General features: G+C 32.1%; 1 protein-coding gene across 3 annotated transcripts; it reads left to right on the top strand.

The window, feature by feature from the left end:
* Positions 1–3473: 3473 nt before the first annotated feature.
* On the top strand, positions 3474–5193 carry LOC145053543 (molybdopterin synthase catalytic subunit-like). 3 transcript variants are annotated; one of them, XM_079001608.1, is made up of 3 exons: positions 3474–3625; positions 3804–3937; positions 4431–5193. In XM_079001608.1, exon 3 carries the CDS (start codon positions 4467–4469, stop codon positions 5055–5057), a length of 591 nt encoding a protein of 196 aa, XP_078857734.1. In that variant the 5' UTR covers positions 3474–3625; positions 3804–3937; positions 4431–4466; the 3' UTR covers positions 5058–5193. The 3 variants fall into 3 exon arrangements, with proteins under 3 accessions (XP_078857734.1, XP_078857732.1, XP_078857733.1); XM_079001606.1 differs by having other exon boundaries at positions 3790–3937; XM_079001607.1 differs by having other exon boundaries at positions 3476–3937.
* The last annotated feature ends 10883 nt before the right edge of the window (positions 5194–16076 follow it).

Here is a 16076-nt window from a genome sequence, read left to right as displayed (position 1 = left end):
TATACAGTACATTTGGTATCGGAGGAATACTAGGATAAGTCGTAGACTTGGGGAGCTCTATGTTTTGGAGCAGCTACATGTTGCTCATGTTGTTGCATCTTGTGTCAATCTGTCGACTTTTCGTTTAAACCCTTCATCGTCTATTCTTTATCTTTGGCAATCTCGTTTGGGACATGTGTCGGCGTCTCGTTTACAGTCTTTGGTTTCTACTGGTGTGTTAGGTTCTTTGAAAACTATTGATATTTCTGATTGTTGTGGTTGTAAACTGGGAAAATTTTCTACTTTACCGTTTAATAAAAGTGTCACTCGTTCTGTTGCTCCCTTTGATATCGTGCATTTTGATGTGTGGAGTCCATCTCCAATCACCTCTAAATCAGGAGCTAACTATTATGTTTCATTCATTGATTATTACACTCGTTGTACGTGGGTTTATTTTATGAAGCGCATGTCTGACATTTTCACCACATATAGTGAATTCAGAGCTCTTGTGAAGACTCAACACTATGTTGTCATAAAATGTTTTTGGAGTGATTTGGGAGGACAATTTACCTACAATGATTTTAAACAATTATTGGCATCTGATGGCACTGTGCATCAATCATCTTGTACAGACGCTCCTCAACAGAATGGTGTTGCAGAAAGAAAACATCAATATCATCTAGATACTACAAGATCCTTGCTACTTTCTGCTCAAGTTCCCAATATGTTTTGAAGAGAAGTTGTTCATACCGCCACTTATTATTAATCGCATTCCTACTGCGTAAAATTCGGGGAAGTCTCCTTATGAAATGTTGTTTGGACAACTTCTAGATTATTCTTTATTACGAGTTTTTGTGTGTACATGTTTTGTTTTGAAGCCTCATGTAGAGAGAGATAAGTTGTCTTTAAAATCCGCTATTTTTGTTTTTCTAGGATATGGTATTGGTTGTAAAGGTTATCAGTGCTATGATCCATCAAATCAGAAACTATATGTCTCTCGCAATGTCATTTTTTGGAGCATTTTATGTTTCATAGCATTCCTGTTCAATCACATGATGCAACCCGAGAGGAGCTTCACCCTATTGATTCGTTTAGCATCCACCTATCACTGATCCACCACCTTTTACCTGCTATTGATCCACCACCTTTCGTTGATCCTCTGCATGCAGATCATCAAGATCCCCTTCCATCGAGGCCTTACCGTAATAAGAAGTCCATAAAGCTTCCTGTCTTTTTCTATTCCTCTCACTCACCAGTGTTTTCCTCCTTTATTGTTAATATAAATCGTCTCTCTGAGCCAACATCCTACAAAGAGGGAGTTTCTGATCCCCTTTGGCAGACTGCTATGGTTGTGGAACTTGCGGCTCTTTATCATACTCATACATGGGATCTAGTTTCGCTTCCACCCGGAAAGAACACTTTTGGTTATCGTTGGGTATATAAAATCAAAATAAAATCCAATGGATCCTTTGAGCGTTATAAAGCTAGACTCGGTGCGAAAGGGTACACGCAGAAGTATGGTATGGATTATGAGGAGACGTTTGCTCCTATTGCAAAAAATGACGAATGTTCGCACCTTGATTGCAGTTTCTTCCATTCGCCAATGGAAGATTTATCAGATGGATATCAATAATGCGTTCTTGAATGGTGATCTTCATGAGGAAGTATACATGTATCCCCCCTGGTATTGCTCACCAACCAGGTGAAGTTTATCGACTTTGGAAGGCACTATATGGCCTCAAACAAGCCCCTCGTTTTTTATTTGAGGAATTTTCTACGGTGATTACTTCGCTTGGTTTTCAACCAAGTAACCATGACTCAAATTTATTTTTTCGATGTATGAATGCAGGTCAGATTATTCTTTCAGTATATATATCGATGACATGATTATTACTGGTGATGATCATGATGGTATAGAGTCTTTAAAGCGTGATTTGACTCACTGTTTTTCTATGAAAGACTCGGGTTTGCTACGTTGTTTCTTGGGGATTGAAGTTGCTCAGTTTCTAAAGGGTTATCTTTTATCTCAAACGAAGTATATTTCAGATTTGTTTGAATGTGCACGACTCAAAGATAATCGGACAGTTGATATGCTTATAGAGAGTAATGCAAAGTATTATCTAACTGATGGTGTCCCCTTATCAGATCCAAGCCTTTATCGTACCATTGTAAGGAGTTTGGTTTACCTGATTGTCACTAGATCGGATATTGCTCATGCAGTTCATGTGGTTAGCCAGTTTGTCACTGCTCCTATGGGAGTTGTTCTTCGTATTTTGAGATATCTGCATGGTACTCAATTTCTTACTCTTGTGTTTCCATCTACATCCTCTCTTGAGCCGCGTGCCTATAATGATGCAAATTAGGATAGTAATATTTATGATCGTATGTCCACTACTGGGTATTGTATTTTTCTTGGAGATTCATTGATATCATGGAAAAGCAAGAAACAAGATGTTGTCTCTCAATCTTCTACATAATCTGATTATCGATCCATGGCTATCGCTACTTGTGAGATTGTTTGGTTGAGATGGATTCTTGCAAATATGGGCGTTCTATATCTTGTTAGTTTACAACGTGGTATGGAGCTGCTTGTCACAGGATGACTCTTGCGACTAGTCTATCTCTTGTTCCACTTAGTTTTTCTTCGACTAAGTCAGGCTACTTCGATGATCTAAGATGTACTAACAAATTGGAAAGCAAAAGACTAAAGTTTGAGAGTACTTCAAATAAAAGAGAAATTTGTATTACAATAACTCGAGAGATTACAAGGCAAAATGATTTGCTATAAATGACCCTACCTCTATTTATAGGGTTCTTACACCTCCTCAAATGGAAGTGTCTAGATCCCGATCTTTCTTGATTTTTCTAGATCGTTCTACTATACTCTTTATTTTTACAAGGTTCTAAAATATTTTAATCTATGCTATCTTGTCCTAGAGAACTCTAAGACCCAGGGTCTTCCAAGCTACTCTTGTATGATCTAGCGTCTTCTCGAGTACTCCAGAGAACTCTACCACCTTTTTTATTGCACAAGGTCTCCAAAATGTTAGAATCATGTATGTCCGGATGTCCGGATGTATGGAAACAACTTGTTTCTTTTTGTTAAACTCTTCCTTCACAAAAGGAGTCCTCTCTTCACACAATCAAGCTTCGCTAACTGCCTTCATTTTTTATTTCTCCTACACCAAACAAGGAAGGTGTTTCAAAAGAAGTGGACTTTGGAAATTAAAAGAAATTACAAACCGGTTTTTGTGGGTTTGGCTAATTACCTGAGAGAACCAAGTACAAAAGCTCAAATTTCTTTTTTATAAAACCGGATTTGATCCGGTCCGAACCGGTTCACATAGGATCAACATTTATTTATTTATTTATTTATTTTATTTTTTTTTTTGCATTGAAAAAATCAAATCGATTTTGTCTTAAACCGGATTTAACTATGTTGACTCGGATAGTGGATATTAACATGGGCTTAACTTTTAATGTTACTCGTTTATCACACAAGCCCAAACCTCAGAATAGCAGAAACAGATTCTCTCTCTCACACTAACAGTTGACAAATGGTTGGGATATCTTCGTTTCAAGCTGTAATCCTGAAGGGTTTTCTTCCGATCATCAAGCCAGCATGATCATTTGAAAGCTCCCAGAGGTATAATACGAGATTTCAATATTCTATTCTTATCGATTTCGGTTTTTCATCTTTTTGTTGCTATTGATTACTGCTCTTCTTGCTTCAAATTACTCTGTCTTACCATTTATCTCCTGCCACCTGCTTTCCCTCCTTCTCTCCTTAAAATCGTCCTTATTTCATAGTTGAAACCGAACAGGCTCTCACCACCACCGCCGAAGCTCGCCACCACTACCCTGCTCTGCGTTCGCTGTTAACTACCGTCGGACACCTGTTTTGCCCTCTCCGTGTGGCCTACATCTCCGGCGGCTATCTGACTCTCACTCACATCCAGTAAGCTCTCTTATCTTTATTCTGTATGCAATTTTAATTATCGTCGATGAACTTTCTGTTCCTGCCATTGTTATGATTAGGGTTTTGACGCTTCCGTGAAGGAAATCGTGTTCTTTCATGGTTTTCCCATAAGATAAGTCCAATTTGATCTTTGATCTTAATTTTTTATTGCCTTCGTTGGACTGAAGGTGATGAACAAAATGAACCCTAATTTGAATTAGGTTTCTGTTGTGTGGAATCAAAATTCTCTTCTTTTCTTTGGGTTATTTGGTTTTTGATTTAAGGTTACCCTTTGTGTCTTTTACCCTGTTCGAACCAAAAAGTAATACAATTCCTTCATATTCTAATTCCATTACACATGAACATTGTCACATGGCAATTCCCTCCTAATCTCTGGTCCGTAAAAAAGACGAAATTGCCCTTCTCATCCTCATCATTAATCTCTTTTTTATATGCCATTGACCCTTATATCATAATCTCTTGACTTTCTCAGAAACCAAAAGAGAATTTGTGAAGAAAAAAAAAAGAAATGGCGAATGAACACGAGAACAACTTAATAGAAATCTTGGAAGAAAACCACCCAATCGACATCAACAAGTACACAAATTACGTCCACGCCCCTCAATGTGGGGCCATAGCCACATTCTACGGGAACACCCGTGACACATTCGAGGGCAAAACGGTCATTGAACTAAGATACGAAGCGTATGTCCCAATGGCCATCCGTTGTCTCAATTCCATTTGTTCATCCGCACGATCCAAATGGAATTTAAACTCCATTGCTGTGGCCCACAGATTGGGCCCTGTTTCTGTTGGGGAGACAAGTGTGTTTGTTGCCATTTCTTCTGTTCATCGGGTTGATGCATTGGATGCTTGTAAGTTTGTGATTGATGAGCTTAAAGCATCGGTTCCTATATGGAAGAAAGAAGTGTATTCTAATGGTGAAGTGTGGAAAGAAAACATGGAGTTTCTCGAGAGAATTGGGAAGAATGAAGATTTGAAAAGGGGTTGTTGTGGAACGAAAGTGAAAGTGGAGGGTGATGACGTGGCGGGCGTTGTGAAAAATGGTTGTTGTAGGCCGAAAGTGAAGGTGGAGGATGATGGATGTATCGAGTCTTAGCAATGTAATGCTCGATTTTGAACAAGTGTTGTAAGGTTTTTGTTTTTGATTTTTTTTAATAAGTGTTGTATTGATAAAGTGAAGTCTTGGATAAATAATGTTTAAAAGTATTTATGGGGATAATCTTATTTTCCAATCCTTTTCAATAAGTCATTCTTTATGAGTAAGAAAAGTAGTTATATAAAGCTTATCGTATTAAGTTCATCACATGTTAAGTCAAAATGGAACCATTTAGATGTCACCACTAAATCGGTATTCGGCACATTTGATAAAAAGAACGAATCAAAATCCTCTTAATGAACTCTACATTCTACGAAATCATCAATAGGTTGGAATTATTTGGTAATAAATGCTTCTGTTTAATCAAACTAACCTAAAGTTGCGTGGGTATAAAAGTGGCTTACTATATGAATTAAGTTGTATAAATAAGGACTTTTTCTTTTTAAAAGTGAATAAATTGTTTGAATGAGACTAAATGGCATTTTATGGTTTTATTCTATGAAAAATTCATAGTATTTATCAATATTAACAAATTTATAAATCCGTTAAGGTTAAGTTAAGTGTTGGTGTCTTAATATATTAAATCAATTTACTTGTCTTAATGTATTAAATCAGTTTTTTGTGGCATTAATATATTAAATCCAGTAAGGGTAAGTGTTGGTGTCTTAATATATTAAATTAGTTTTGTTGTCTTAATATATTAAATCATTTTGTTAAGAAAAAAAAAAAGAACAAATAGGTTAAATGTTGGTGTCTTAATATGTTAAATCAGTTTTATTAGCTTAATCCATTAAGTTATTCGGTCTAGATTGAGGACGTGTTTGGCTGCTTGTTTTTGCTTCAAAAAAAAAAAGACAAAACTATAAAAATGATCCGTGTGGTATGTATTTTTTTGGGGTTTTAGTCCAAACCATGACTTTTTTGGCTTCGTGGTCCTTTTGGACTAGTTTGTATGTGAAAATAGTCTCTTCGAAAATTGAAATGACTATAATATCCTTGGGGTATTTATTTTTCATTTTTCTTTTATTTTTTTTAATTTAGTATTTATTTATTTATTTTTAACATTTAAAAAATAATGGAGGGCCTCTCTCTCTCTCTCTCTCTCTCTCTCTCTCTCTCTCTAGAACATCTTCATCACGTCAAGAACATATTCATGAACTCAAGAACATCTTCCGCCACCACCACCATCGTCTGCTACTTCCATCTCCACCTAAATTTTTTTCTACCACTTCACATCCATCGCCAGATCTGAAGACTCTCCCTCCCCGTTTATGGATCTGAAAAACCATTCTCAAATTTGTTCATCTCATATCTGTTTAAATCCTAGGTTGGTCACATGAATGTTCACACATACCTCTGTATCTAACATTGTAACAGATAAGAAACACACAAAAATCATCACGCATCCCCTCCTTCTCATCTCTCAACAGATACTATAAAATAAAATAAAAAATAAATAAATAAAAACCACCTTGATTCCTTCTTCGTCTTCAAAGAACTCACACTTGTATCACCATATTTTCTTCTTCTTCAGGTGAATCATGGTTTTTTTTGTTCATAAACGAACTCGCACACACACACACACATAAATCGATAGTTGCAGTTATGTGGGGTTGGGTTTTCTTACTTTTAGCTTTCAAGAATAAACCACGAAATCAAATAGGAACTTGAATCTAAAAACTTAAGCATATATGAAATTGTGGTTGCAGATATGTTGGTATGTTCTTGAGTTCTTTTCTCTCTCTTCAGATGAAATTGTAGTTGTATGTGGGTGTGTGAAATCGAACTCTCTTTCTTCTCTTCAAGAACAAAATCAAAATTGATACGATTTTTGCTTTGGGTTCATCAGATCTGGATACGATTTTTGTTTTTGGGTGTTCTTCATATCTGGATATGATATTTGGTGAAAGGGGAAAAAAGATGAATAATAGAAACCGATGATGGTGTTTGGTGGTAGCTTCACTGAAAGGTGTGGTTGGTAAGAGAGAGAGAGAGAGAGAGAGAGAGAGAGAGAGAGACCCAAATTAATTAATTGTTTTCTTTTTTATTTAAATTAAATAGAAAAAAAAAAACATAAAAAAAAATAAATCCTAAGGGCATTACAGTCATTTCAGTTTACCAAGGGACCAAATCCGCAACGAAACTAGCTCAAAAGGACCACTAATCCAAAAAAAGTCAGGGTTTGAACTAAAATCCCAAAAAAATACATACCACAGGCACCATTTTTGCAATTTTGTCAAAAAAATGTTTGGAAGCACCGGCTAAAAACTTTTAGAGTAAATTACACTAATGGTCCCTATGGTTTCCAGTAGTTTGCACATTTGATCCTTAACTCTTCTTTTTAACTCAGACTAGTAATTTGCACATTTGATCTCTAACTCTTCTTTTTAACTTGGTATGTCCATGTGGTTTGGATTTGTTTCAATTTTGGTCTCTAATCAATATAAAATAAATGACTATATTGGCTTTAACGATATTTTGAATTATTTTTATAGTATTTTATTATTATTATTATTATATAAAAATATTACTAATGGATCCCACCTCACCCCCTTATCCTTGTCTCGGTATCCACCATGACCCCGGAACAATAATCATTCCATTACCATAACAACATAAAATTATGCAACAAACAAATAACCACTAAACGTTAAAGCACAAGGCAAATACGAAACTTAAGTGGGAGCTAACATATATGTATAGATTTAAGAATCTTACTTCTACCCACCCACCAAATTGATTTAAAACCTTCAACTTGAAAAATCAAGTCCTCATCCACATCAAATGTTTGTTAGTATCTACTTATTACCACTCGATTTAAGGTCACAAATGGATCTCCCCTCCGATCAAGTCCATGTATTTGTAATGTTTAATTTTATGGATGAAAAGTAGAAAGGGGGAGAGAGATGCAAGTGGGCAGTGAAGAGGGATGAGGGGTTAAAGAGAGGTTTCCAATGGGAGAGTGCGATAAAGGAAGGTGTTAGGTTTTGTTTTCCATCAAGATGAGGGTTCAAACGTTCAAATACGTGAAAGTGGAAGGGAAAGACGGAAAGTGTATAGGTGGGGTCCATTAGTAATTTATCTATATAATAATAACAAAAATATAGAAAAGGAATTTAAAAATATCAGTAAAGGAAAAATAGTCGTTCTACTTGATTGGAGACCAATATCAAAACAAACTCAAAGTCATAGGGGACGATCCAAGTTAAACAAGAAAGAGCTAGGTACCAAACAAGCAAATATCCTAAACCAGATACACCATTCGTGTAGTTTACTCAAGACTTTATTTTTAAACAAAAAAAAAACTTTAAATTTCAAAAGCTACATAGGGTTTAAAAATGTTTATCTTTATTATAACACATCTACTAGATTACCCTTAATAAACATTATCCAAATAATGGTTGTCATTGTCTTGTGTAATTTACACGTTTCAAAAAATCCAATTATTTAATTATTTTTGTCAAAAACTCATATACAAATAAAAAGTAAGGTCTTCGTCTTCTAGCTGGTTTGCCATTGACATCCTTAAAAAAAAGTGCTCTTCCGAGAATAAAACTCGTGTGGTTAGACTTAGACCTGGCAATGGAGCGGGTTTTGACCATGATCCGATCTAAACCCGTAAGAATTATATGGGTTTGGAGTGTAGTTTTTGATTCGTTTACTCGTTAACGATCCATACCTGCTAACCCTTTTATTAAATGAGTCGAGGATGGATCATCACCGATCCGCTCCATTTATAACCCACCTCATATAAATTTTAGAATTATACATTTATATTTTATACTTCTTAACATTTAATTTTAATTCCAATCAAAAGTCCAAAGGGCAAAGGCCAAGAAAAACGCTTTTACATAGGAATCGATAAGTCGGTTTCTAAACTTATATACTTCTATCAAGAATCATAATGGCATTCAATTTATATTCATCAAGAAATCATCATATCCATTTCTAATTCAATAAATCATTTTCTAACATGAAAAAAGTTGCAATTGCTATTCACTATCACTACAATCGACAGTCATAAATCAATTCAAAGTTGTTGCAATAGTGATTTTTAATTCCGATTGAAATTCTTCGAGTATGTAATGTCTTTTTCTAAATCAATTTTTTTATTTAAAAAAATGCTATTTTAAGTATTAAGATATAGTATATATTTTTTTATTTAAGAAATTTTATTTTAGGAATTAATTAAAATGTGTTTGATTATTTAAAAAACCTTTGGGTTACGGGGCGGGTTTGAATATTTGTTGATTCGGTGGATAAGGGTATGAGTCCGATTATTTAAAATCTTGCGGGTTACGGAGCAGGTTTGGATCGCATTTTGAAATTTGTTAAAAGGGTTTGGGTCAAGATCGATTCACTCCAAACCCACTCCATTGTCACGTCTAGTTAGGCTTGAAGTCACCAGATACATTTGAATCATGTAACTTTGGGGTTAATTTAGGAAATTGTGAAATAATGTTTGGGCATATACAAAGACCAAAGAGGGCTCAAGGATTTAATAGGATTGGGTTTTGGTACTTATTTTATTTGTAGGCTTATTAAACTTGGGCTTGGCTCATAACAATTTTGATCTAAAATGACAGGCTAATCTTTTTTGAGTTTTTTCTTTGTATAAAATTTTGTCCATAATTCCATTATATACAATATTTGTCTAAAAGAAAGTGTTGGTATGTTGAAAGAGGTGTTATGAATAAATGATTTTTTTTTTCTATCAACTCCCGATGATAGTACATAATAATTATGCATGCCTTTTAAATTGGAATAAGTGCTGACAGAAAATTTGTTGTTATTTTGTATGTTTGATTATTGTTCAGGGAGTAAACTCTAAGTTTTCGATTACTATGTAAGTCTAACAACTTTTTCGATTACTAAAATGTATTTTTAAATAATTTCAAAAATTGTCTTACTCTTATCTAATTATACTTAAAAAAATTAACCATTATTTGAATTCAACAAAAGATAAAAAGTTGTTGCTAGGACAACCCAACCCACTTTGATACTAAAGGAATTACTTGTTAAGAATCATGATCAAACTAGTATGAGAGAATTTTGGTGTAATCTTTGATTATATAGTTTATGAAACTTAAATTGAATCTACAACTAGAATAAAATCGTTGTTAGCAATCAATATCGTAAATACATGTTGGTGTATTTTTGTTTTTGAATATTTGGTATAGGAATCATAAAATTATGAAATACTGAAACAAAAGAGATTTGATATATATATATATATATATATATATATATATATATATATATATATATATATATATATATATATATATATATATATATATATATATATATATAAAGTATTTATATTCTTAAGGGTCTTATATAAATAATCTAAGTTTTAGAAATTAGCATCATAAAAAATGATACATTAAAGCCCTGTTTGGCAAAACAATCTATCTTAGCATTTGGTAAAATGCTAGTTAAATATCTTCCTACTTGTAATTTCTATCGGAGCTATTCATCCTCCTATCATTTTTAGACAATGATAAGTATAATAATAAATTATTAATTTTATTAAATATGACAAGTGTCACAATATGAAGTTTATAGGAAAATTATAGGAGAAAAAAATACAAGGATATTTGATTTCTCTAGATAAAACCATAAGAGTAATTTATTGTAGCTTATAAAGTAGTTTATAAGTTAGTTTAAGTTAGCTTATTGATTAGTTATAAAGTAATTTATAAGCTAAAAATTAGTTTTTAGCTACTATGGGCGTATTTGGCACGAAGCTTTTGCAAGCGTTTGGGAGCTTCTAGCTTTTAGCTTTTGACAAAACGCTTTAGTTTAAACAAAAAGCTTCGTTTGGTAGTACGAGCGTTTAGCTTTTAGTTTTAACAAAACGCTCCGATTTTAAAAGCTACTTCATGTAGCTTTTAACAAAACGCTCCGGAGCTTTTGAAATCAATTTCCATAATTACCCTTAAAAATATATTTGTATATTTTTTTATTTTTAATCAATTGTCCTTTTATGTAATTTTATATATAATGCAAAAGCTTCCAACTACTTTTGCCAAACATTCATAACAAATAAAAGTTACAGTTTCCCGCTACCAACTACACGTTACCAGCTAACCGCTACCCGCTTCCAGCTAATAGCTACTTTTGTCAAACACGCCCTATGTCAAATAGGACCTAAAACAAGTTAATTAATTATAATAGTTGAGACGTTGACTATAGTCTGTGTCATATACATGAATTTGTTATGGAATAAATATACTTAATGTTGAAGTATACCCTCTTAGAATAGTTAAAGTAAAGCCATCTTAGAATAGATTGGAACTAAAATTCACGTGTTGTTGCTCCAAGTAAGGTTGTTAATCGGGTCAATCCTATCAGGTGAGTCGAGGTTTCTTTTTTTTCTTAAATTCATCTTAAACTCGACCCTATTAAGATATTGGGTTAGTCGTGTTCGGGTTAATCGGGTTTCAGGTTATTAAACTCGGGTTTATCAGATTAAAATGTAAGATGACTTACAAAATGCAATAAATGTTGTTAGGAGTATTTAAACTGATAAAAAAGTTCAATATTGGGATTTGTTTGTGAATTTACTTGTTCGTTTAATCAAATGAGTATTTAAAATAGTTAAAAAGTTCGTTTAATCAAATGAGTATTTAAAATAGTTAAAAAGTTCAATATGAAAATTCAAGTTAAGACATGTAGGGATGTAAATTGTAAATTGTTAAAATGGTTCAATATATGGATTTGTTAGTGAGGCATGGTACTCTACAAAGTAGTATGTGTAGAGTCAAAATCCGAACCTACATAACTTTCGGGTAAAGGGCTTCTAGCTCAGCCGTATCCGGTGTTGCCCTCCTTCCTTAAGGTTGAAGGTTCAAGTCTCGTCGTAGACATAGGTGGATTTAAGGTGTAGTTTAGGAATATGTTAGATTTTCCGTTTCAAAGAAACATAACTTTCGGGTTTTTGGGTTAATCTGAATTTTCTTTTAGACCATATTAAACCCAACCTTATTTCTTTAATTCAGGTTCGGGTTTTTTTTTTTGAGAAGCTAACACCAAGGTGACACTCCGGCAACGATGAGAACACCGTCCGTACCTTCACGATAAAGAAAAAGGTGTTACCACGGATTCTAATTAACTTCTAAAACATGAATTGGGTTGGAATTAAAGAAGGAAATAAGGAAGATGGATTGGGAGGGAGCCAACTTCAAAGAATTTAGCGGGAACACCATTGTGTCCACATTGGGATCAGCAGCTTCAAAGGCAACCATTACATGTTAGTGCGTAGGGTTAAGGTTTAAGCCCAACTCCCTTAGAGTTTATGTATTCTCTATATATTTCTTTGTAATTATCAATTGAGTAATCAAGCAAGTTATTATTTATCATGGTATCAGAGTTTTAGGTTAAATCCTCTTTTGCTTACCATAACCCTTGGTCGTTGACCTCCACCTCCGACGACCTTCTCTAGTAGTCATCAGAGGTGTCTTCCATGTGCAATTTTTTCCCCTTCTCAAATATCATCGTCTCTTTTTCCTCCTAAAAAACCTCTTTAATATAAACAGTCGTCGTAGCCTCTACTGCCTTCTCCGATGTCTTTCGGCACCGACTTCACCAGACCATAAGTTCTTCCCTACAACCTTTGCATCTAGTTTTAGCCACTAAATTCGTCGTCGCCGCCGCCGCCTCAAGCTCTAACCGAGGTCGCCACCTAGTCCACCTGACGCTACTACAACCGATGTGTCAAGTTCTTGATCTCTGCCGGCCTCGCTCCCTCATCTCCCCATAAAATCCAGTGTAGTCAATGTCACTGGAACCTACCAATGCCGACTAAGTCGGAGCTCTAGTTTCTTCTTTTTATATTCATCTATGTTTTTTGTTTTTCCATTTAATCATCTTCTCTTCATCAAACTACTATATTTAAAGTTTATTCCTAAAACCCTTAAAAGATTTCTATATATTCTTATGTAATTGTGAATTAACTAATTAGATTATCTGTCATTATGTCCACCATAGAAAAGCAAAAAGAACGATGAGTTGAGAAGTACGAACTTATCATGGTCACTTTATAAATTTATAATGATATTTATAATTTGGTAATTTTAAATTATTATTAATATATCAAAGCGAGAACACGTGAGTAATAAAAACCTATTATAACCAGATAAATAATGTAGATTTTTTTTTTTTTAAAAATCTCTTAAATTTTTTTAAACTTTCACTGTTAAGAGATTACAAAATTTTCCAAAAAAATCACTAATAATTTTAATATTTTTCATTTAAGTCATTTACCTACGAATTTTAGTTAGAAAGTGACTACGAGATAATAGTCTATCGGTTGAGGTGATTAATTCTAATTGGTTAGCTTATACATTTTAATGTTTACCAGTCAACTCTTCTTTACTTATGTCTTTAACGATAACAACGACCAATTATGTGGAATATATGTGAACAATGATTGAAAGTGATTGTTAGGACTAAATCTTTTTTAAAATTATTATGAAACCGAATCAATACATGGAAAGTTCCAAAATTCATTGTCACTTGTGACTTGTGAGTGGATTTTTGGTTTGACATTCTCCATTCTCTTACATATCGTATATTTAAAATTTCCATCACAATCTAGCCCTTACCTTATGTCTTTTTCTTCACAATCGAATATAAAACTATTCTCAAACATTATGTTACTTCTGTTTATTGCGGAAAAAAAAAAGACTTGAAGGGTATAAAGGTAAAACAAAGTGGTTATAATCTTTATATTGACGAATATGCCCCTGTATATAACCATAAATTGACCAAAAAGTATAAAAAAATGAAATTGAGTATGGTGGAAGAGAGAATGTGTGCAGGCACGGGTGGTAACCTTTTGCTTTTTAAAGGGCATCGTTGGTAACTCCCATTTAGCTTTATGCCCACTTTGCCCTTTTTGCCTTTTGCCCCCCTTCTTTAAAATAAAATTGCATCTCTTGGAAGAGGCATGGAAGAATATCACGCACACCAACAATGATTTTGATGCTCCAATATCCATAACACATTAACACTCAAGACTCTATTCAAATAAAAATCTTTTTAAAAGAAAAAAAGAAATTGACAAGAAAATATCTTTAAGTATATTTTGATAATAACAAGATTGATAAAACTTATAGATCAAGATTCTTATCCGGTCATGATTTTTGGACCATGACAAGAAACTTAAAAATTAAAACTTATGACAAGCAACAACAATAGTAACAAACTCCAAAAATCAATTAGATTAGTCGTTATGTCATATAGATGATGTCTGATATATGTAAAACAAGAACATCCACGAGTGTGGAGCGCCTGCTTCACATACAGGTTCTTGTTACGAGAGATGCTATAAATTTTATGAAACAATTTAATTATTATAATTCTTATATTTGTGGAATATAAATGGGGTTTTTTTAATGCAAATGGGAAGCATGTCATCATCTAATTTATGAAATATGACTTTTATACTAGGTCTTTACACGCTACGACTTTTCAATGTGCTATCAATATACATTCTAAAGTTTGTTTGTCATAAGTGTATGAAAAAGTAGAACGTATTGAAGTTATCATAACAAGGTTAGTGCAGCTAAACAAATTGATATTGATTAGTATAAGCTAAATAGCAAAATAGGTAAAGTCATTATTATATTCACGCACATACATCAATAATAAACTTTAACCATTATATATATATATATATATATATATATATATATATATATATATATATATATATATATATATATATATATATATCTTATGCTATATATAAAATATATTAGTCATATTTTGAATTTTAAGAGGTATAAGATAAAAACTTTTTTCTATAAATCAATTATACATAACAAAATCATTAATGCTTACCAAAATTTTGAAGATTTGAATCAAAAAAGGTAATTAAAAAATTAATTTGTAGTAAAATAACAATTTTAAAATATTAAATTCATCAATATAAGTTAATTTATAATAATTAATTTACATCAAATATACAAACATACAATATAAATATAAGTTGTAAACATAAATATTTTAATTAAAAGTGGTAATTTTTCTTATTACATAATAACAAATAACAAAATCTAATAATTATATTCCTGTAAGAAATCTATTCGCCAAAAAAACTATTTGTCGTCGCTGCTTTGTGCGGGCATACATCTAGTGTCTATGTGTGTGTGACTATATATATATATATATATATATATATATATATATATATATATATATATATATATATATATATATATATATATACTAGTTTATAACTCGTAGGAACCACGGTTATAAAATTAATTAAACTTTAAATTATTAATAAATTATTTTATATAAATTATTAATTAAGAGGTTTTTTAGTTATATAAAATTATAATCATTGATTTAATAAATATGTAAAATTATATCACTTTATAATTTATATTAATTTTATTTTAATTTTTATTCTAATGTTGTTAATTTAATGTAATTTGAATGGGAAATTTAAAATTTGAAATTTGAAATTGAGAACCAATATGTTGACAAATGGTATGTATTAATTATAAGACATAATAAGGTGAAACATGACAAAAGAAAAATAACATTTGCATTAATTATGAGACTTAATATGGTGACACATGTCAAAATGAGATTAAAAACTACTCTTTTATTAGAATACGGATATATATATATATATATATATATATATATATATATATATATATATATATATATATCTTATATCTTATATCTTATATAAAGAATATTAATCATATCTTGAATTTTAAGAAGTACGATACAAAGCTTTGTGTACAAATCAATTATGGATAACAAAACCATTAATAGTTACATAAATTTTAAAGACTTAAATTAAGAAAGGTTATTAAAAAATTAATTTGGAGCAAAATAACAATTTTAAAATATTAAATTCATCAATATAAGTTAATTTACATTCTTTAAACTAGATACCGTTAATAATTACATCAAATGTATAAACATAAAATATAAATATAAGTTCTAAACATAAATATCTTAATTAAAAGTGGTAGTTTTTTTCTTATTACA

The sequence above is a fragment of the Lactuca serriola genome, chromosome 5, assembly GCF_051521515.1.
Source record: "Lactuca serriola cultivar US96UC23 chromosome 5, Lser_US96UC23_V15, whole genome shotgun sequence".
Lineage (NCBI taxonomy): Eukaryota > Viridiplantae > Streptophyta > Magnoliopsida > Asterales > Asteraceae > Lactuca > Lactuca serriola.
This window is presented reverse-complemented; position numbering and strand designations above follow the sequence as displayed.

Excerpts from the sequence above, each read along its gene's own strand:
- LOC145053543 (XM_079001608.1), top strand. The coding sequence starts at position 4,467 with ATGGCGAATGAACACGAGAACAACTTAATAGAAATCTTGGAAGAAAAC.